Raw genomic sequence first — 22,485 nt, forward strand, 5'->3', positions numbered from 1 at the left:
CCTGTCCTGGAACTAGCTCTGTAGACCAGGCTGGTCTCGAACTCACAGAGATCCGCCTGCCTCTGCCTCCCTAGTGCTGGAATTAAAGGCGTGCGCCACCATTGCCCGGCCTGCTGACTTTTTTTTAAACATTTGCTTGAACTAGATTCTTACTAATTGTACTGAGCATTTAAAAATATAAAATGTTTATATTCTTGTTTCTAAATATTTAAAAGAGCTATAAGGAACATGGGCTCGGGAATTTCGCTCAGTTGGTAGAGTGCCTGCCTACTGTTCATGAAGCTCTGAGCTTGATCCTCAGCCCCGCATAGCCAGGCCTGGTGGTATTCCTGGATTAGAGATCATGACTCTAAAAATAAAAATCAAAGAAGATAGAACTTAAAATAGTTAATGTTTGGTTTTATAAAGTATTTACTTTAATGTGATTAAAAACATTTAATTTAAATACTTTAATAAATAAGTTAATATTGTTTTAAAAAAATGGAAATTCTTTGAAAGTCACCACAAACATTTCTGTAGCATTCTATAGTTGATGGAAAACAACTAAAATCATAGTAGGCTTGCAGTGAGATAAAATGTAAAATATAATATGGTTGAGATAACAAGAGCACCATTCAGATAAGATATCAAAACATTATTATTTTTTAGGTGGCTTATTCTTGTTAATTTCTGTTATAAATTGAAGTGTGTGGTTACTAAGAGGATGTTACCTACTGACATGGGATACAGTTCATTTTTTTCTGATTTGAGCCAGCTAATACAAACTCATGAGAAAATTAGAATGTTCAGGCTGGAGAGATAGCTCAGAGGTTAAGAGAACTGGCTTCTTTTCCAGAGGTGTCCTGAGTTAATTCCCAGCAACCACATGGTTGCTCACAATCATCTATAATGAGATCTGGTGTTCTCTTCTGGCATTCAGGCATACATGCAGGCAGAACATTTTATACATAATAAGTAAATAAATCTTCCCCCAAAAAAGCAAATTCGAATCTTCATTTCAGAACTTACAACTCAAGAAAGACACTTGTTTCTGATCCTTTAAATGTTACAGTGCAATTTTGGCTTCAAACATGTCGCAGAGAGCTTTTAACGATCAAATACAATAGCCACAATAGGTAATTTTTACTAATCCTGTCTTTTTAATCTGTGTTTGAGTGTAGAAATAGTTTGGGTATCATCTCTGTTCACCTTTTTGACATTTTCTCAAACCTAAAATGAACGATGCACACTTTTTAGTATAGTCCCACATTCTTCCCGTCCTCTCCTTGCTATCTGAAGTCTCTGTTGGTAGAACTATCCATTGTTCACTTGTTCTACAAATTTATAAAGATACTTAGTTAAACTTCATCTATTCAGTGGTCAAGGCAAAATATGATTCACCTGCCTTCTGGATAAAACGTATTAATATGTTATTGTATAATAATTATTCTCATACCTATATATGAAATACTTATGTAATTTGGATATTTCAGTATACATTGGTACCAGTGTAGTACAGATCTTTATTTAATATTGGGATAATGTTTTGAATCTTTCCTTTTCTTAGACTTTCTCTGAAGCAGAAGCGATAGTTTAATGTTGGGTCTTCAAAAGTTATTTCAGCATATAAATACAAATTGGAATAATGTTTCAGTTTATGTAGATTTGGGGTGGTCAGTTTTTCTTTTGAATGCCTCATGAACAGATAACTTGCAGATGGCTCAGTGCTCCTCTGAGCTTCATAACAGGAATTTCGTGTGTGGTAGTTGTGTGGCGTGTCAGTGCTCGGGTACTGGAACTTGCTTAAGCTCTGGCAAGCTCAGTGCACGTCTACATGTTAATGTAGGTAGTTAGCTCCTAGTAAGACTGAAATCTATTAGTTCCCTTCCTAATCTATTATTTTTTTTTTGTTTTGGAATTTTATTATCCTTTAAATAAAAAGTAACATATTTCTAATAGAAGTAGATATAGATTAAAAAATTTAGACTTGTTACTAGCTTTAGTTTATAAATTCTAAAAGATCTCAACCTGCTTTAAAATTGTTTCTAATATGTTTTTGGGCTGATTCAAATCTAGTAAACTTAGCCATAAGATATAAATAGCCAATAAGCTGAGAACACAGCTGAAATGCCAACTTATTTTCTTTGTGCACGAAACCTAAAATTTCTATAAGTGACACAGGAATGTCTTACCCATCACTTTCAGGATTTATTCAACCTTAGAAATTAATTGTGAGTTAGCACTTCTTCATAGGAAGAACATTTGTTCACATAGTCATATTAACAGTTCAAAGTTTTTCACTTGTTGAATTTGAAATCTCAGTTCTTTTCTTTTACATTTAAAGAAATTGCTCCTCAGGTTGGGGATATAGCTCAGTGGTAGATGCCTGTATGTGCTAGGCCTTGGATTTCATCCTCAGAACCATTTGAAAAGATCTCCCCCTGTTCGTTTTAACAGAATAGATATAAATACCACTTTTACAGTGTTTTTAAATATGGCCAGCTGGTGGTGGCACAAGTCTCTGAGACCAGCCTGGTTTACAGAGTGAGTTCAAGGACAACCAGGGGCTACACAGGGAAACCCTGTCCCTAAAAACCAAACCAACAGAAGACTATCACAGTCTTGGGATGTCCAGAGATAAATGTAATACGAGGAAGAATTTTCTAGGTCTCCAGAAACCTTGTGTATACTGTGCATTCTTTTTCCTAGTATTATTTTGTAAGGAGTAAATGGATCTCAATAGTATGAAGTCATATTTTAATACCTCTTAGCTGACAGACTGTAAGTGGTTAGTAATGCAGCAAGTACAGCACTGACGAATCGCCGATCCCACATTGTGGAGCTACTGTCTGACACGCTCCTCTCTGCTTTCTGCTGGGTCTCACAAACTCCTGTCCCTTTCCAGGCTGGATTGATGTCACCTGGGATGCTGGTGGCTCAAACTCTTACCGTATGGGCGCAGAAGGAAAATTTGACCTCAAGCTTGCACCAGGGTACGACCCTGATACAGTGGCATCACCCAAACCTGTTTCATCCACTGTTTCAGGCACAACGCAATCATGGAGCAGCTTGGTGAAAAACAACTGTCCAGACAAGACGTCTGCTGCTGCAGGCTCCTCAAGTAGAAAAGGAAGCAGCAGTTCTGTGTGTAGCGTGGCCAGTAGCAGCGACATCAGCTTGGGTTCGACCAAAACGGAACGGAGATCAGAAATTGTAATGGAACACAGTATAGTTTCAGGAGCTGATATACTTGAACCAATTGTTGTTCTTTCATCTGCTGAAAACGTCCCTCAAACAGAAGTAGGGTCATCTTCCAGTGCAAGCACCAGCACCCTAACAGCGGAAACGGGAAGTGAAAATGCGGAGAGGAAGCTAGGCACTGATAGTTCTGTCCGAGCTCCTGGGGAGTCTAGTGCAATATCCATGGGGATTGTCAGTGTTAGCTCTCCTGATGTTAGTTCAGTATCTGAATTAACTAACAAGGAAGCAGCTTCACAGCGCCCCCTTAGTTCTTCAGCAAGTAACAGACTGTCAGTGAGTTCCTTGTTGGCTGCTGGGGCCCCTATGAGCTCCAGTGCAAGTGTACCTAACTTGTCCTCGAGAGAAACGTCTAGCCTGGAGAGTTTTGTAAGGAGAGTGGCAAACATAGCGCGGACTAATGCCACGAACAACATGAACCTAAGCCGGAGCAGCAGTGATAACAACACTAATACCCTGGGGAGGAATGTGATGAGCACCGCAAGTAAGTGAGCTCTTCCTTCTGGGCCAGTGCTTCCACCCCGGTGACACAGCATCAGGGTGTTCTGGTGCAGCCTTCAGCTGCTGTTAGCCGTGCTAAACACTACATCAGGTGTAGCACCTTGGCGCTGGGAAGTCAGGTTCTGAAGAGTCTCAGTTTTAAGAATTCAGATTAGCTTGTATTTATAATAAGTGATTAAACAAAAAAATTACATGACAAAGTAGATGTATTAAATATTAAATAGTAACGCTATATAGTAGTATAGCTTTCATTTACTCCTGTGTTCATTTTAGTTTCTGAAAGCTATCTAATTCTAATGTAAGTTATTAATGGGTCCAAGTAATTCCCATAGAAATTACAGTAAAATTACTTCTTTTATTTCTCTTTTTGTAAAAGCTAGGCTTTAAACATTTTGAAGATAATAGTGTTTTTTAAAATGGTAGTTTTCTTAGTTGGTTTTTAGTTGGGTTCCCAAAGTTGTTGCTTTTCAGTGTTTTCATTATTAATGTGTTTCATGGTGTTTGGAAAACTGTCTTGTGGGTTTTTTTCTGAGGTTCCTACAATCCTATGTATTTTAACTGAAACGCTTCATTTTTATTTTTAGCTTCTCCTCTTATGGGTGCTCAGAGTTTCCCTAACTTGACCACACCCGGTACTACATCCACAGTGACAATGTCAACATCCAGTGTTACTAGCAGCAGCAATGTAGCTACGGCGACAACAGTTTTATCAGTGGGTCAATCATTAAGTAATACTTTAACCACCAGCCTCACATCAACCTCTAGTGAGAGTGACACGGGTCAGGAGGCTGAGTATTCCTTATATGGTAAGTTACAGTATGAAGGTTGTGTATTGGCATTTGATGTATGTTATATATGTCATGCTTATGCTTTATTCTTGGTGATATGGGAGCTTAAGGTAAGGTCTCGCTTTGTAGTCTTAGGTGGTCTAAAACTACGTAATTGGACTGGCCTTAAACTCAAGGAATCCACCTGTCCCTGTCTCCTGAGTGCCGGGATTTAAGTTGTGCACTATTCTCAGATATCTATAACCTTCCATATAAATGTCTTCATAGAATATGAAAACTCATGATGTGGAGTATTACAGTTATCTGATTATATGGGTTGGAGAGATGGCTCAGGGTTTAAGAGCACTTGTTGGTCTTGCAGAAGATGTGGGTTCTCGTCCCAACACCCACATAGCACCTCATAGCCGTCCATAACTCCAGCTCCAAGGGACTCAGCATCTCTTCTGACTTTCAAGGATATGGCATGTGTGTGGTACACAGACATACATGCTGACAAAAAAAAAAAAACGCATAAAATGAATTTTTTTAATTTAGAGGAGTGGGGGAAATGTTTAGCTCAGTAAAAACAGTTGAGATCCGCCTGCCTCTGCCTCCTGAGTACTGAGATTAAAGGCGTGCGCCACCACGCCTGGCTGAGAGCTCTGAAGTTTTGTTTTCATGGCATCTGTACAGTGTTCAGAGACAAAAGCTATTTGATTCTTTCAGTGTTTTTAAAAAGGAACTGGAGAGAGGGCTCAGCAGTTAGGAACACCTACTGTTATTGCAGAGGACCGGGTTCAGTTCCCAGCACCCACGGGGCAGCTCACAAACATCTGGAGCTCCAGCGAATGGATGCCCTCTGCTGGCCTCTGAGGCACTTGGCATGTTTGTTTCACCCATGCATATATGCAGGCAAAACACTAATACAGATTGTTTTTTATATCTTAAAGGAATATGTGGCTCTTTTATCATATTAGAAAAAAATTTTAATAGAAAATGTAGAGTTCCTATCGTCTAGACCTGATCACACACACACACAATACACAAAAGGGGATTAGGTCTTTCAGTCAGTTCTTTTACTCGGTAAATCTGAAAATATATCCTAATACTGAATGTGTTTTTACAACACTTGGGATTAGTACCAATATTCCACTATGGGATTATCATGACAAATTATATACTTTTTTTTTTAGATTTACTTATTATGTATACAACATTCTGCCTCCATGTATGCCCGCACGCCAGAAGAGGGCCCCAGATCTCATTACAGATGGTTGTGAGCCACCATGTGGTTGCTGGGAATTGAACTCAGGACCTCTGAAAGAGCAACCAGTGCTCTTAACCACTGAGCCATCTCTCCAGCCCCCAAATTATATACTTTTTATAGTCATAACTTTTTCCTTGCCATAAACATGTGTGTACAATTTAGGATTATATTGCTGGGAATGTCCTCAGGATAAATTCCTTAAAAAGTAATTACTTACAAAAAAGCTGTTTACCTGTCAAGATGAATTCAGTGCCTTTTACCACCCTGCCCTTGGTCGTGTTGCCTCTTTTTTTCCTTTGGCCATCCCAGGACTCACAGGCTAGGTGAGTTAGAGCTTTGTCCTGTGGGCCCACATTTGATATGGCATAAAAAGCCATTAGCCCGGTCCAAGCTGATTACCTAGCTCTGCAGACAAGCTGTCTCTGCCCTTAACAAAAGCCAGGATGCCTGCTCCTAGCTTCTTTTGTTAAAACGTGGATTACCTGAGAAGAGATGTTTGACTGAAGCTGATGTCTTAAGAGTTCAGATGTTTGGTGCTTCCTTCCTTTTGTAATTTGGAGGATGTCTTATAGAGATGCTAATTCAGGGCCTACCTGACTGCCAGATGCGGATGTGACTCAAACCCAGACACCTGGTTGCCTAGGTGATGGCATAATATGTTTTCCCCCCTCCTCGCTCAATTTGGTGTGGGTATATAAAATGTTTGGACAATAAACGAAGAAACTGGCCTTTTCCATGATGACGGTGTAAGCTGTGTCAGTTCTTTTCCTCGCAACTCCATTCCTGCCGGGTTAGGGAATTAGAGAATTTATGTTGGGCCCTCACCTTTTGGAATATGTATTTCCATCTTTGCTTAGTTCTAGTATTGAGTTTGTGACCTCACCCTCCCTCCTGGGGTCTGCAGGTGGATGCCTTTCAAGATGCAGGCCAAGGTGCTAGAAATCTTAGGCACATGACAGATTCATTTTTCTGGGCAGTGGTGGTACACGCCCCTTTAGTTCCAGTACTTGGGAGGCAGAGGCAGGTGGATCTCTATGAGTTCAAGACCAGCCTGGACTACAACAGCTAGTTCCAGGACAGCCAGGCTGTTACACAGAGAAACCCTGTCTTGAAAAAGAGAGAGAGAGAGAGACAGAGAGAGAGAGAGAGAGAGAGAGAGAAGAAAAGAGTTTGTATTCCTTTTATACAGCTAGTAAACACTTCTCTTGTTTAGCCTCATTATTATCCTGCTGTTTGTTTTTAGTTGTCTTAAAGAACAGCTTGTTAGTGTCTTTATGTTGGATAATATAAATTTGATACATACTTTTAAAAATTGTTCATTCTTCTTTGTGTGTGCATGTGATGCATGTATGTGGAGGTCAGAGGACAAGTTCCAAGCATCAACGTTTCCCTCTGCTGCAGATTTTGGGGATTGGACTCAGGTTGTCAGGCTTGTCTGTCAAGCATTTTTGACACACTGAACCTTCTTGCTGGTCCTTGTTTTGTTTTTGAAAGAAGCTTACTGTAGTTCTGGCTGACTCTGAAGTCATGATTCCCCTGCTTCCACCTACTGAGTGCTTGTATTACAGCTATACTATACACCATCACTTCAACATGACCCAGTCTGCACTGGAGAGAGATCTCTAAGAAAGAAGATGATGAAGGGGATATGCTTACTCTGTAACAAACGGATACTATTCTTAAGTCGTCATTGTCATTAAGTAACGTGCCAGCTCTAAGCTTCATTATTTATATATTATATTATATTATATTATATTATATTATATTATATTATATTATATTATATTATATTATATTATATTATATTATGTGTATAGCATTCCTTCCACGTGTGCCTGCAAGCCAAAAGAGGGCGCCAGGTCTCATTACAGATGGCTGTAAGCCACCATGTGGTTGCTGGGAATTGAACTCAGGACCTCTGGAAGAGCAGTCAGTGCTCTTAACCTCTGAGCCATCTCTCCAGCCCAGCTTCATTCTTTTTGATTGTCTTAAATTCTGTTTGTCTTCATAAGGCCTTTTTATAAAAGCTTATATTTATAGATATTAGTCCATTTATTTAGTTAGTTATTTTTGTTTTTTTTTTTTAATTTATTTATTTATTAAAGATTTCTGCCTCCTCCCAGGCTTTCTCTGTGTGAACACCCCTTGCTGTCCTGGTCCTCGATCTGTAGACCAGGCTGGCCTCAAACACTCAGAGATCCGCCTACCTCTGCTCCCAAGTGCATTAAGGTGTGTGTCACCACCACCTGACTAGTTCATTTATTTATTAAATTCTGTCTTCTGGACATTCTAGCTATGTTTATAACGATATATATGTGATATAACAGTTCTTCTCCCATAGTGTATGCTTAGTAGATATTCATGGGTGGAATCCATGATGCCAGTGCACTCTTCACATACTATATCTCCAGTAACACTCAGAGAATGAAGGTGGGGTTGTATGTATTTTTGTCTTGTTTTAAATATCATTCACATGGGTGTCCTTTCGTAGATTGTTATAGACTGAAATGCACTTCGTGGTCATCCATTTTCTCTGCCATGCTTGTGATTAGTCTCCGTTGTTAATTCTTATCTTATATGTGTTGATATGTAGGTGGCATTAACTGGCATTTATGCTTGAGCCTTTTGAATTTTATCTTCAGTTTGTACAACCCCAGGTGCAAAGACACCTTGCTGTTGTTTATTAACTGCATTGACAATAAGGTTGTTGGCTTTTTCCTTCCTAGATTTTCTTGATAGCTGTCGTGCCAGTACTCTCTTAGCTGAGCTAGATGATGATGAGGATTTGCCCGAGCCCGATGAGGAAGATGATGAGAATGAAGATGACAATCAGGAGGACCAAGAATACGAGGAGGTTATGGTAGAGAGAATCGCCCATTCCCTTCACTAATATAGCTGTTAGAAGCCAGACATGGTGCTTGTTGACCCAGCATTTGGGGAGTGGAGATAGGAAGATCAGAAATCCAGAGTCGTTCTCAGCACTTGGGGAGTTGAGATTAGTTTGGGCTGCATAAAAGGTTGTCTCAGAAATAAAATAGGTGGGATAAAATATTAAATGACAAAAAATGTTAGTGGAATGAAGAACTTATTTATTTTAAGACAAGGTTTCTCTGTAGCTTTGGAGCCTCTCCTAGAACTTGCTCTGTAGACCAAGCTAGCCTTGAACTCACAGATATCGCCTGCCTCTGTCTTCTGAGTGCTGGGATTAAAGGCTTGTGCCGCCACCACCACCCAGCAGGAATGAGGAACTTTTAAAAAACACTTTTTAATATGTATCATTTAGATGGCATATGCCTGGAGCCCACAAGACTGTGGGAAAGATGCTTGCCACTAAGCCTGGTGACTTGAGTTCAGTAATCCCTGGGACTCACAGTAAAAGGGAAGGAGAGACTGGATTCCTCCAGGTTGTCCTCCAACCTCTCCATGTATACCAGGATACCCGAGTATTCTCACTGTGTATTGCACAGCGAATGGAAAATAAGGGCAGGTGACATGTTGTCCCGTCGCTTGGGCTGAAACAGGAAGATTGAGGGCAGCCTGGGATTCCTAGGAAGTTCTGGTCCAGACTGGGCTATATAACAAAACTTAGTCTCAAAATAAAGTGGTACTAGAAAGGTTGGAGGTGTGAGTGTGGTGGAGTGCACTCTGCAGACACAAGGCTCTGGGTTCAACCCCGAGGATTATGGAAACAGGAACACACGTAAGTGCCTTAAACTAGAAGACCAGTACACAGTGCACAACAAAAGCAAGCCCCAAACACCTCATCGGCCAGAGAAGAGAAAGATTTTTAAGTAACGCTATTCTTGGGCTAGACTGGATGAAAAATGTTGATCAAATCATTAAACATGTGTCTCTTGGTGATTTTGAACTTTAGATTCTGAGACGTCCATCCCTGCAGCGTCGAGCTGGCTCCCGCTCAGATGTGACACACCACGCTGTCACCTCACAGCTGCCACAGGTTCCTTCTGGAGCAGGCAGCCGACCTATCGGGGAGCAGGTACATCCACGTTTACTGCCCCATCGTGTGTTTTTACATTCACGGGATACATCATATGCCAGAGGAGGAGGGGCTGCTTTCACCTGAAACCAACTGCCCTGGTGTGTAGGTTCCAGCAGAGAATCCGGGATTTGCTCTGGTGTAGAGCAGCCGTGAGTTTCTTATGTGAAACTGCTTCATCTTGGGCTCTGAGTAAAAATGAGCAGATAGTAAAACAGCTGAGGTGTGTAGTAGTTGAAGGAATGCTTTGTTTTTTCATTAAGACATCTCAGCCAGGTGATGGTGCACGCCTTTAATCCCAGTACTTAGGAGGCAGAGGCAGGTATATCTCTGTGAGTTCAAGGCTAGCCTGGTCTATAGCGTGAGTTCCAGGACAGAGAAACCCTGTCTCACACACTGTCTCGCACGCAAAAAAAAAATTAAAAAAAAAAAAAAAAGAAAAGCACCCTCTAGTCCTTATCCCTACTTTTCTACTCTTTATAGAACACCCCCTCCTCCAGTAGATCAGAGGAGGTAAACATTTTCTGTTTGCACTTCGTAGGTCCCAAGAGTTGAATTCGGGTCATGAGATTTGGTGACAAGTGCCCTTAGCTGTTTGAGTCATCTCATCAGCCCCTTGAGGTGGTGACCTTAGTGGACAGTGGTCACTGTGAGGTGGGCATAGTTCTCACTACACCGCATGAGTTACCTTGCTTCCCCCCACTGACTCTCTAAGTGCTCATCACAGTTTTCAGCAGAAGCGACTCTGAAGTCATATATAGTAGTTCAGGTTCAGGATGCAAGCCTAACACCATAGCCATGTAGTATCAATTTATCAAGTGTTCAAACTTTGAGAGGCGTATGTATGCATGTGTGCCATTTAACAGTTAAGACTTTCATCTGTTTGTCTTGTAGGAATTCAAAATGCCTCCCAGTGACTCATCCATTTTGTGTGATCCATCTAGTATGAGATGAAATTTACATTAAGAAGATACTTATTTTAAAATAGACTCATAGGAAATTAGAAAAGTACTACAAAAGGTTGCCTGTGACTTTTGCCCAGGTTTTTCTTGATTGTTAGTGTTATGCCACCAAATTGTAAATCAAAGATAGGAAATAGAGATTGTATTTGTTTTTTGTATTTAGGAAACTGTGTTAAATTACAGAAAGAAAAGAAGTTCATTCTTTTAAAATCATACCCTTAATACTGTCACAAACTATTTGGAGCTAAAATAAATACGGAGAAGAATGAGATATACTGTAAATTTATTTTAAAGACTGTAATGTAGAAAGGAAAGAATTGTTTCTTTTAAAAAGAACAAAACAGGGGCTGGAGATATGGCTCAGTGGTTAAGAGCACTGACTGATCTTCCAGAGGACCCGGGTTCAATTCCCAGCACCCACATGGCAGCTCACAACTGTCTGTAAATCCAGTTCCAGGGGATCTGACACCTTTATACCAATGCACATAAAATATAAATAAATCATAAAAAAAGAACAAAACAACAGAGGGGAATTGTAAATAGATTTTAGTTCAGTATCAGATAGAATCTTTCATATTAGGTAAAATCTTTTTGTTTGTTTGTTTTTCAAAACAGGGTTTCTCTGTGCAGCTTTGTAGCCTGTTCTAACAGGCGTTCTGTAGACCAGCCTGGTCTTAAACTCCGGAAATAGAGATTGAATATAGTTCTTTGTCATATTAGCACAGGTGCAGATTTTTGTAACCACTGGTCAGTATACATTTGATAAATAAATATGTGTCTTTACACATTTGTATTAGATTACTTCAGTTCAAGTAAAGGAAGTACAGTTCCCATAGAGAACTAAAGATCACCAGCAAGGGCTGGAGAGATAGATGGCTCAGAGGTTAAGAGCACTGGCTGGTCTTCCAGAGGTCCTGAGTTCAATTCCCAGCAACCACATGGTTGCTCACAACCATCTGTACTGAGATCTGGCGCCCTCCTCTGGCATGTGGGCATACATGAAGGCAGAATATTGTATACATAATAAATAAATAAATCTTTTAAAAAAAAAAGAAAGACATTAAAAAAAAAAAAAAAGATCACCAGCAAGATGGCTCAGAGGTTCTAGCCACCAAGCCTGACAACCCAAGTTTGGTTTCTGAGACTCACATGTTGGAAGGAGAGAACTAGCTCCCTCAAGCTGTCCTCTGCCTTCTACACAGACATAAAAATTTCACATAAGTAACTAAATGTAATTTAAAATTAAAGGATGACTTACCTTGTGGTTGCCTTATTTGTTAGACATAAGTCAGTTCAGGGATAAGATTGTCACTGTATGTGGAATTTTCCTGCCATAGGAGGAAGAGGAATATGAAACCAAGGGAGGACGCCGTAGGACCTGGGATGACGACTACGTGCTAAAGCGGCAGTTTTCTGCCTTGGTTCCTGCTTTTGATCCTAGACCAGGTCGTACGAATGTCCAGCAGACAACTGACCTGGAGATTCCTCCCCCAGGTACAGTGTATTTTAGTGTGTGGTCTAATATTAATTGGTAACCAGTGAGGTAAATTGCTGCTTATATTTGCAAGTTAATATTAAAAATTCTTTTTTTTAAAACTCTAAATTGTATAGATGTTGGGACCAGTGATAGGGTTCAGTGAGTAATGGAGCTTTCTGCTAAACCTGACAAACTGGTTTCAAACCCTGGAATCCACATGGTAGAAGAAGAAAGCTAATAAACTGTCAGATGATTTCCACAACATGTGGAATTGTGGCACCTCCCTGTCCCATATATAAGTAAATATTTAAAAAAAAATAAGTTAAAAAAAAAGCTGTCTTAGGGCTGGGGAAGTGGCTTAGTTGGCAAAACACTTACTTTGCATGTCTGAAGACTTGTTTGGATTCACAGCACCCATGCAGAAAGGTGGTGGGACTCCCAGGTGGTTCAGCCTTAAAGCAAGCAGCCACTGTCCTTGCAGAGGATCCAGGTTCGAGTCCCAGCTTCCACACCAGGCAGCTCACAACTGCCTATAAATCAAAAACAGATATTTTAGAGAAGCCAATCACAACTTCTCTCTCTCTCTCTCTCTCTCTCTCTCTCTCTCTCTCTCTCTCTCTCTCTCTTAAGCAGAGTTGGGGTTTTATTAAAGGTATTTTAAGATGAGTGTATTGGAACATACCTGCGGTACCAGCACATGGAAGGCTGATGACTGAGGGTCAGAGGATCAGAACTTCAAAGCCAGCTTCAGACTGGAGTAGAAGAGACTGTGTCTCAAAACAAGAACAACAAAAAACCTTCAAACGAGAAAAGAAGGGGAGGGAGTAGAATAGATACTTAAGGATAGGTTTTTTTTTTTGTTTTTTTTTTTTTTAGCATGGGGGCTAAGAAAATTGTTTAGAAAGAAAGATACAAGCCAGGCGGTGGTGGCGCACGCCTGTAATCCCAGCACTCGGGAGGCAGAGGCAGGCGAATCTCTGTGAATTCGAGGCCAGTCTGGTCTACAAAGGGAGTTCCAGGACAGGCTCCAAAGCTACAGAGAAACCCTGTCTCAAAAAACCAAAAAAAAAAAAAAAAAAAAAACAAAGAAAGAAAGAAAGATACATTTCAGAGAATGGATATGGACTTCTCGAGAAAGAGTTGTTCTGTGTGTGTGTGTGTTTAGGGACTGAACCTAGGACCTGGACTCGTGCTCTGCCATGAAGGTTTATCTCTAACAAAGCATTGTTTGTATTTGTAAAGTCTTTTAAACAAGGTGTTATTTAAAGGTGGGGTTTTAAATTCTGTTAACTTTGAAAAGCTATCTGCTTCTCCATTCAAGATTTCTAGAGTCAGTTTGCCTGGGTGACAACTTCATCCGCTAACACTTTTTTCATAGGGCTAGGTATGGCGGCACATGCCTTTAATCCTGAAATTTAGGGTCAGAAACAGGTGGAATTCAAGCCCACCTAGGCTGCATTATCAAACTCTGTCTCCACAACAAAACAAAAACTAAAAAAATAAAAAACGACTTCAACTTTTTAGGGTATGATAGGTACCTCATGTGCCCCCTCCTACCCACAATACCTAGATCTTAATTTCTGGAACTTAAAACTTCTTTGCCCCAACATGGAGAGAGACTTTGTAGGTAAATTGAGTTAAACACCTTTAGATGGGCCCAATATCATCCTTGTAAGAATGAGGCAGAAGGATGAGAACCACAGATGTTGGTGCCAGGGAAGCAAAGGTCAGTGATGAGGGCTGTGAGCTAAGGAATGTGGACATGCACAGCCTCTAGAAGTGAAAAACAGCAAGAAGCTGACTGTGGTGGAGCCTCCAGAAGGAATAAAGGCAACAATTTTGGTTTAAAACTTCAAATCTCAAGAAGAGTGAGAAAACATATTTGTGTTGTAAGAGCACTCATTTTGTAATAATATTGGATCTCTACATCTCTTTCATGGAGAAAATGATGCTTCTTGTTTGGCAAGGAAGTTAAAAAAAAAAGATGATGTTAAGACTTTCATATCATGGTACCTGATTGTGTCCCAGTAAATACCAGGTATTCTAATACATGGTCCTTAAAAAAGGTTTGTTGCTGACTATGGTTTTATTGATATAAAGAGACTGTTCCCTATGATTCACAGATTTTTTTTTTTTTTTTGGTTTTTCGAGACAGGGTTTCTCTGTGGCTTTGGAGCCTGTCCTGGAACTAGCTCTGTAGACCAGGCTGGTCTCGAACTCACAGAGATCCACCTGCCTCTGCCTCCCGAGTGCTGGGATTAAAGGCGTGCGCCACCACTGCCCAGCTCACAGATTTTTTTTTAATTTAATGTCTTAAAGATAGATACAACTTGAATAAGATGCTCTGTACTCCCTTTGTAGAAGAGCAGTTACTTAAGCAGCACAGGCAGCTCTGTCAGTACTGTTCCTATCCTGATGTACTACTTTGGCCACACACCAGAATATGAGCTCTGCATCCTGCTTTGTGTATGCTAGTGAGAGGAAGGACGTTCATCTTTTTGTGTTCAGTGACAGGGCCATGTTTCAATTAGAGTACAGTGGAATAAAGTTGGTGTAGTGCTCCCATCTCTGAATTCAAGGCCAGCCTGGTCTACAGAGCTAGTTCCAGGACTGCTAGGCTGTTAGACAAGGCGGGGCAGGAGTGGGGGTGGGGTCGCACCACTACTGCCCAACAATATTTTACTTTTTCAAATAGGACAGTCAGGGATCATGTTGTCCCGGGTCTGAGAGGCTCGGGAAAGTGGATTGCCATGGGTTCAAAGGCCAGCTTGGAACTTGCTGGACTGTATGGCACATTCTAGGCCACCCTGAACCTCATAATAAGACCTTTTCTCAAAAACCAGAAATAATAAGTAAAGTAAATCTTGAAGCCAGCGAGTCCTAAGTAGATGGTTAAGTGAATGTGTGGCCTGGTCTCCTAGTGCAGTGCTCTGTGTGAGACTGTTTTCCCATCTTTCATATCTTTAGGAACACCGCACTCGGAGCTCTTGGAAGAAGTTGAATGCACTCCATCCCCTCGATTGGCTCTCACACTGAAAGTAACTGGGCTTGGAACAACTCGGGAAGTTGAATTGCCACTTACCAATTTCAGATCAACCATCTTTTATTATGTACAGAAATTGCTTCAGCTGTCTTGCAATGGCAATGTGAAGTCAGATAAACTTAGGCGTATTTGGGAGCCCACTTACACGTAAGAGATTTTGATATTTCAGCAGTCTTTGTTACTATCTATGAGCAACAAAGTGTGGAGTCTCTGTATTGTGCATTACCGGAACAGACAAGATTTGTTTCTTGTTTCATTGCTTTGCAGGGACCAGTAAGACTGCTTCTGACTGCAGCTGTAGGGTGGCTAGGCTTTAGAGCTATAAGGACCTTGGGAGATAGACTCAGGGCTGAGAGCAGTGTTATCTGAATTTTTACAATTGCATGTGATAGAAATAGTAAATGTATCTTACTTGTCCCTTCTGTGGAGTAAGTTAAACTACTCTGTTTACTCCACAAATAATTGTCAATGACCCAACTGGTTTAGTGTGCTTGTGGTCAAATTTGTACCCAAGTTAAACCCCCAAAATTTGACCGGTTTTGTTTCTCAGTTTTAAAATCTATGAAATGAAGCTTTCCTGGGCGGAGGTGGTGCACGCCTTTAATCCCAGCACTCAGGAGGCAGAGGCAGGCGGATCTCTGTGAGTTCGAGGCCAGCCTCGTCTATAAGAGCTAGTTCCAGGACAGGCTCCAAAACCACAGAGAAACCCTGTCTCGAAAAACAAAAAAAACAAAAAAAACAAAAAAAAAAAAAAAAAGAGCTAGTTCCAGGACAGGCTCCAAAGCTACAGAAAAACCCTGTCTCAAAAGACAAGCAAACAAACAAAAGAAGCATAATTGTGAGGAATAAATGGATTAACAGCACATGTGAATCGTTTCTAGGGCATAGCAAGTGTTTAGTATTACCCAGTAAGTAATATTGTTAGTATTTTATAACAAACAATAAATTATTAACACTTAATTTCACTTTTGTTAATTTGGTTTATGATCTTTCAGTAGTTCATAATCCTAGACAGTATTTGATAAAAGTAAGGTAGGTATTTTTGAGATAGAAAGTACAGTGATTTTATCACCTCAAATACTCAAAATTGATTTCACTGTCTTGGAAAATAAGCATTTCTTACTGGGTGGCATTTGTTGACACACGCCTTTATTTCAGTACTGAGGAGGCAGAGCCAGGTGGATCTCTGAGTTTGCGGTCAGCCTGCCCTACAGAGGAGTTCCAGGAGAGCCAGGGCTGTTACAGAGAAAGAGGATAAGCATTTCTCATCATTGTTATTCCTAGCCTTTCTATCTGGTCACTGAAAAATTACATTTTTGCCTCATTTTATTTATGTAACTCTAAAAGAAGTCAAAACACTTAGTACATAGAGCGTTCATATTGTTAAAAGCTCTGCAGGCGTGGGGCTGTTGAGATGTTGTTTGCCTGGCAGCTAGAGCTCTAGCCGAAAGCTGACTCAGTCCTCTGGTTTCCACATGTGTTCTGTGGCGTGTGTGCATCCAGTGTGTGCACATACGATTAATTTAAATTACATTGAAAACTGTAGAATTGATGTATGTATTTGTGGTCTTTTTGGGGTTTTTGTTTGTTTGTTTTGAGACATGTTAGGAGGCCGCTTGTTTCCTGGCTGCCCAGCAGCTCAGATGCAAAATAACCACACAGAAACTATATTATTTAAAACACTGCTTGACCCAATAGTCCTAGCTTCTTATTGGCTAACACTTATATCTTAATTTAACCCATTTCTAGTAATCTGTGTATCGCCACATGTCTGTGGCTTTACCTTATAAGACGTTCTGGCATCCTGGCATCCATCTTCAGCAGGGCTACAAGGCTTCTCTCTGACTCTGCCTTCTTTTTCCCAGCATTGAGTTTAGTTTTCCCTGCCTACCTAAGTTCTACCCTATCAACAGGCCAAGGCAGTTTCTTTATTCCACAGTGGTATTCAAGGCACACAGAGGGGAACACATCAGAGACAAGCTTTTTCTGTGTAGTCCCCACCTGTCCTTTGTTTTGTTTTTTAAAGATGGCGTCTCACATAGCAAAGGTTGTCCTCAAACTTGCTATGTAGTAAAGGATGACTTTGAACTTATGATCCTCCTGCCCCCTCTTTCTTACTCATACTGTACTTACTTACTGGACATGTACCACCACACCTGGTTGATGTGTGCTTTCTTTGGAATGTTTTGTCTAAAAAATTCTTTTTGAGCCATACAAGTGTCATGTGGCTATAATCCCAGCATTTAGGAGGCAGAATACCGTCAGCAGAATCAGTTTTGAGGTCAACTTGGGATATACAGTAAGATATTGGAAAGAGTAAGGTTGGAAATAGACTTCAGTGCTAGAATATTTGCTGACAACTCCTTGAGTTCAAGTTCAGTGTTTAATGACATGTATATCTAATGAATGACCTCATTAACATATTTTCAGATTAGATATTTATTGGAAATAAGTATATATTTGGTTTATGAATTAATTAAATAATGTCTTCATGTTTAGAATCATGTATAGAGAAATGAAGGATTCTGATAAAGAAAAAGAAAATGGGAAAATGGTAAGTTAATTTTACACAATGGGGCCTAGTTGTTTAGTGAAAAATGTGAAGAGTCTTTAATCCCAGCACTCGGGAGGCAGAGGCAGGCGGATCTCTGTGAGTTCGAGACCAGCCTGGTCTACAGAGCTAGTTCCAGGACAGGCTCCAAAAACCACAGAGAAACCCTGTCTCAGAAAAAAAAAACAACAACAAAAAAATGTGAAGAGTGTCTTAGTGAGTGTTTTATTGCTGTGAAGAGACACCATGGCCAGCTCTTATAGGATTGGGGGCTTGTTTCCAGTGTTATAATAGCAGGCAGCATGGCAGCAGGCAGGAGTGGTGCTGGAGAAGTCACTTCATCCTGTTCTGCAGGCAGCAGGGAGGGAGAAGGGGCCTGTTTTGAACTTTTGAAACCTCATAGCCCACTGCCAGTTACACACTTCCTCTACTAGGGTCATACCTCCTAACATGTCTGTTCCTATCAAAGAGCTCCACTCCCTGATGACTAAGCATTCAAATCTCCGAGCCTATGAAGACATTCAATTCCCTGGCCCTCATAGCTTTCTAGCCACATAATGCAAAACTGCATTCAGTCCAACTTCAAACGTTCCCACAATCTATCAGAGTCTCAACAGTGTTTAAACAGTCCAAAGTTTGCCAGGCAGTGTTGGTGCACACCTTTAATCCCAGCAGATCTCTGTGAGTTTGAGGCCAGCCTAGTCTAACAGAGCTAGTTCCAGGAGAGGCTCCAAAGCTCCAGAGAAACCCTGTCTCGAAAAATAAAACAAAATGTCCAAAGTTCAAATATTCTGAGACTCATGGCAATCTCTTAACTGTAACCCCTTGTATAAATCAAAATGCAGATCCCATACTTATAACATACAATGGCACAGAGTATATGTTACTATTCCAAAAGGAAGCTAAGAGCCAAATAAGGGACTTCTCAACCAAAGCAGGACCAAAAATCAGCTGGGCAAACTCAGACTCTGTATTTCCATGTGCCCTTTGGATCCCCAAGTCCTGTCAGCTTTGCTGACTGCAGCACACCTCTCTCGGGCTGAGTCCACTCCCTGTTAGCAGCTCTCCTTGGCAGGTATCTTACAATTGTAGCTTCTCCAAGGCAATCTAGACTTCACTTTCACAGTTCCATGGAGCGACTTCTCTAGGCCTCCCTGCAGGAACACCCATGACATATGCCTTGCCTCAGCTGTTTTTCAGAGAGGGGGAGCACAGCCCCTTTCTTGTAGCGGTGACTGTAAATCCAGAGCCATGTTCCCCTTGCTGGGGCTGGACCTTGGCCCCTTAGTCCAATTATATCAGCACATTGTCCTTTTTTGCTGTGCTATTAATCCAAAACTCAGTTTTGCCTTAGGCAGATTTTTAGGACAAGGGCAAAAGGCAGCCACATTCTTTGGCTAAAATATCATAAGAAAAGAATGGTTTCTAGGCCACTTACTGATATTGTTATCCTCTGAATCTTGTTGAGCTGAGAGAGTCAAGGGTGAGAGGAGAGAGACAGAGAAACCCGGCCTGCTGTGGGCTTTTGAAATCTCAAAGCCACCACTAGTGACACGCTTCCTCCAGCAAGGCCACACTTCCTAGCATTTCTAAAGCTTTCACACAGTTCCACTCCCAGGCAGGTAAGCCTTCAGTTATATGAGTCTGTGGTTGCCATCTTATTTAAACCAACCCAAGGAGAAAAAACAGATTGTATCACAGTTGAGGAGGAAGGAGACAGGCGCTGAACTCTTGAAGTTAGACTAAGTTGCATGATCTCATGGCTGTGTCTGTAATGCATGTAAGACATCACAGACCCCATTACTGGGAGAGGCCACTGTTTTGTTTTCCTGCCATAGGGCTGCTGGTCTATAGAGCATGTGGAACAGTACCTTGGCACTGATGAACTACCAAAGAATGATCTGATAACCTACCTGCAGAAGAACGCAGACGCCGCTTTCCTGCGCCACTGGAAATTAACCGGCACTAATAAAAGTATTAGGAAAAACAGAAACTGTTCTCAGCTTATAGCCGCATATAAGGTATATATTGTATTAAAGTATTGTTTGAGTGGGAATGGCTTGCGCTTTGTTTTAGCTTTAGAACCGAGGGCTAGGGTACAGATCAGTGCTGTAGAGTGCTAACACAGCACACACCAGACCCTGGATTAGATGCCCAGCACCGAAGAAGATAAGGAAACAGCAAGAGCGTCTGGAGAGTTTGAGTGGCGTGGTTAATGTGTCAGTGCTAAGGTGCAGATGCCCCTGGGCTGTGGATCGCGGTGGACCAAAGCTTGGGCTTTCATTTCCTTTGACAGTGTGAATGATTTTCAATAAGCTTGTGGGATAAATGGTTATTTCAAAAATAAGAAAAATTTCAACAATCATATTAATAGTAAGAATAATGAATGGTTTTCTTGAAAAAGTGATTGATTGCTAATTTTGCTCTTTGTCTTTCAGGATTTTTGCGAGCATGGAACAAAGTCTGGATTAAACCAGGGGGCAATTTCTACTCTTCAAAGTAGCAACATTCTTAATCTGACAAAAGAGCAGCCTCAGGCAAAAGCTGGCAACGGCCAGAACTCATGTGGAGTGGAAGATGTCCTTCAGCTCCTGCGCATTCTGTATATAGTTGCCAGTGACCCTTACTCCAGAATATCCCAAGAAGGTCTGTAAGAAATCTTCCTTATTTCTAGATCAGTTGAAAAACAGGTTTTTTTTTTTTATTAATTGTGTTAATTAACTTTGCAGATGGTGATGAGCAGCCTCAGTTTACTTTTCCACCTGATGAATTTACTAGTAAAAAAATCACCACAAAAATCTTACAGCAGATTGAGGTAATCGCCTGGGTGACCTTTGATGAGCCTTCCTTTGTGTGCCTTTCTTCTCTGCCTCTGACTATCCTCATTCCTCTGCAGTACTACTTCACATAGTCTTTGGTGTTCATTATTGATTCCACTTAATGCTCTTAGCACTAAGGTGTTGTTTGTTAACCCACAGGAACCATTGGCTTTGGCGAGTGGGGCTCTGCCAGACTGGTGTGAACAGTTAACCAGCAAGTGTCCTTTCTTGATTCCATTTGAAACTAGACAGCTTTATTTCACCTGTACAGCATTTGGTGCATCCAGGTAGGAAGTGACCCTTTTGATGTTTTTAAAATTAAGGTGTCGCTCCAAAACCACAGAGAAACCCTGTCTCGAAAAACAAAAAAAATAAAATAAAATAAAATAAAATAAAATAAAATTAAGGTGTCGGGGCTGGAGAGATGGCTCAGCGGTTAAGAGCACTGGTTATTCTTCCAGAGGTCCTGAGTTCAATTCCCAGCAACCACATGGCAGCTTACAACTGTCTGAAAATCCAGTTCCAGGGGATTTGACACCTTCATACCAATTCACATAAAGTTAATAAAGATAAATAAATAAAATTTTAAAGATAAATAAATAAAATTAAGGTGTCTTTCATTATAGAAGATGAGAATATGCATGTGCGCTGCTCGGGTTGATGGAGGGATGCATTGTGTCTGGGAAGGGTTGTCAACACTTGGACGTTGTCCATGCTCACTTGGATGCAGACGCTTTGTTGGTACAGCATGGATTGCATTGATTTCTATTTCCCAACACTCAAGAGTTCTTTGGCAACTTACAAAATCCTCAGTAAATCAAACTGAATGCTGGCAAATTGCATTTCGTTTTTATTTAGCGCACTAGAGTCTAACCCAGGCTCAGTAAATGCTGGATAAGGTCTTGGTCACTGAGCGGCAGCCCCATCCTTTGCAGACATTGTTAATATTTGCCTATGTCTTCTACCTGGTGACTTTTCTCTTTCTACTGGCTTGTGTATAGCGGATTTGATTTTGTCCTGTCTCCCTCCTCTAGACCACAGCTTCACAAGAGCAGGGTTTTGTTTTGTTTTGTTTTCTCTTTAGCTCTTTGGTTACCTATTGTGGTTGAAACATGTGAAACGGTGTGTATTGCAGGTGTTAAATATTTTTCTCGGTGGGTGAAGATGATTGGCACTGAATGCCAGGACCTGAGTTCTGTCCCTGGAACCCATGTGGCTGAATTAAAGAGCTGATTTCTGAGAGTTGCCCTATAATCTCCACATGTACACTTGGGGACACACACAAAATTCTTTTAATGTCTTAAAATACCCATTTTAGGAATGGAGAGATGGTTTGGCTGTTAAAGGCTAGGCTCACAACCAAAAATAGAAGAGTTTGGTTCCCAGCACCCACTGCTGTCTATCCAGCCACACACACACACACACACACACACACACACACACACACACACTAATGTTTGCATCACAGACCTTTAATATTATTTAATTGATAACAAAGAAAATATATAGCTAGTTCTTTTTCTTAGGTTATAACAAAATAACCTAAGAAGGTTATAACAAAATAAATTTTATGAATTTTTACTTAATGAATTGCTATTTGAAATTAACTAGCTAGGTATATTTGTTTCCAGCTATAATTCCAGCACTCTGGAGGCTAAGGAAACAGGATTGTTAGTTAGAGGCCAGCCTGAGCTACATAGTGAGTTCCGGGCCATCCTGGGACACAGAGACACTGACTGTTGTTGTCCTTTTTTTTTTTTTTCCTTCGAGTTAGGTTTCTCTGTAGCTTTGGAGCCTGTCCTGGAACTAGCTCTGTAGACCAGGCTGGCCTCGAACTCACAGAGATCCGCCTGCCTCTGCCTCC

At 40.9% G+C, this 22,485-nt stretch overlaps 1 protein-coding gene across 1 annotated transcript in view; it reads left to right on the top strand.

Annotated features, from left to right (window-relative positions):
• Hectd1 (HECT domain E3 ubiquitin protein ligase 1) overlaps nucleotides 1-22,485 on the top strand; it is a 90,184-nt gene that overhangs the window by 58,367 nt on the left and 9,332 nt on the right. Inside the window, exons 25-35 of the mRNA XM_026778782.1 lie at nucleotides 2,885-3,721; nucleotides 4,323-4,544; nucleotides 8,499-8,632; nucleotides 9,647-9,769; nucleotides 12,069-12,225; nucleotides 15,176-15,398; nucleotides 17,751-17,805; nucleotides 19,641-19,823; nucleotides 20,241-20,448; nucleotides 20,532-20,617; nucleotides 20,781-20,911. Of these exons, the coding sequence (XP_026634583.1) occupies nucleotides 2,885-3,721; nucleotides 4,323-4,544; nucleotides 8,499-8,632; nucleotides 9,647-9,769; nucleotides 12,069-12,225; nucleotides 15,176-15,398; nucleotides 17,751-17,805; nucleotides 19,641-19,823; nucleotides 20,241-20,448; nucleotides 20,532-20,617; nucleotides 20,781-20,911 (2,359 nt within the window). The remainder of the gene's footprint in view (nucleotides 1-2,884; nucleotides 3,722-4,322; nucleotides 4,545-8,498; nucleotides 8,633-9,646; nucleotides 9,770-12,068; nucleotides 12,226-15,175; nucleotides 15,399-17,750; nucleotides 17,806-19,640; nucleotides 19,824-20,240; nucleotides 20,449-20,531; nucleotides 20,618-20,780; nucleotides 20,912-22,485) is intronic.

This window comes from Microtus ochrogaster, chromosome 1, assembly GCF_000317375.1.
Source record: "Microtus ochrogaster isolate Prairie Vole_2 chromosome 1, MicOch1.0, whole genome shotgun sequence".
Classification (NCBI taxonomy): domain Eukaryota; kingdom Metazoa; phylum Chordata; class Mammalia; order Rodentia; family Cricetidae; genus Microtus; species Microtus ochrogaster.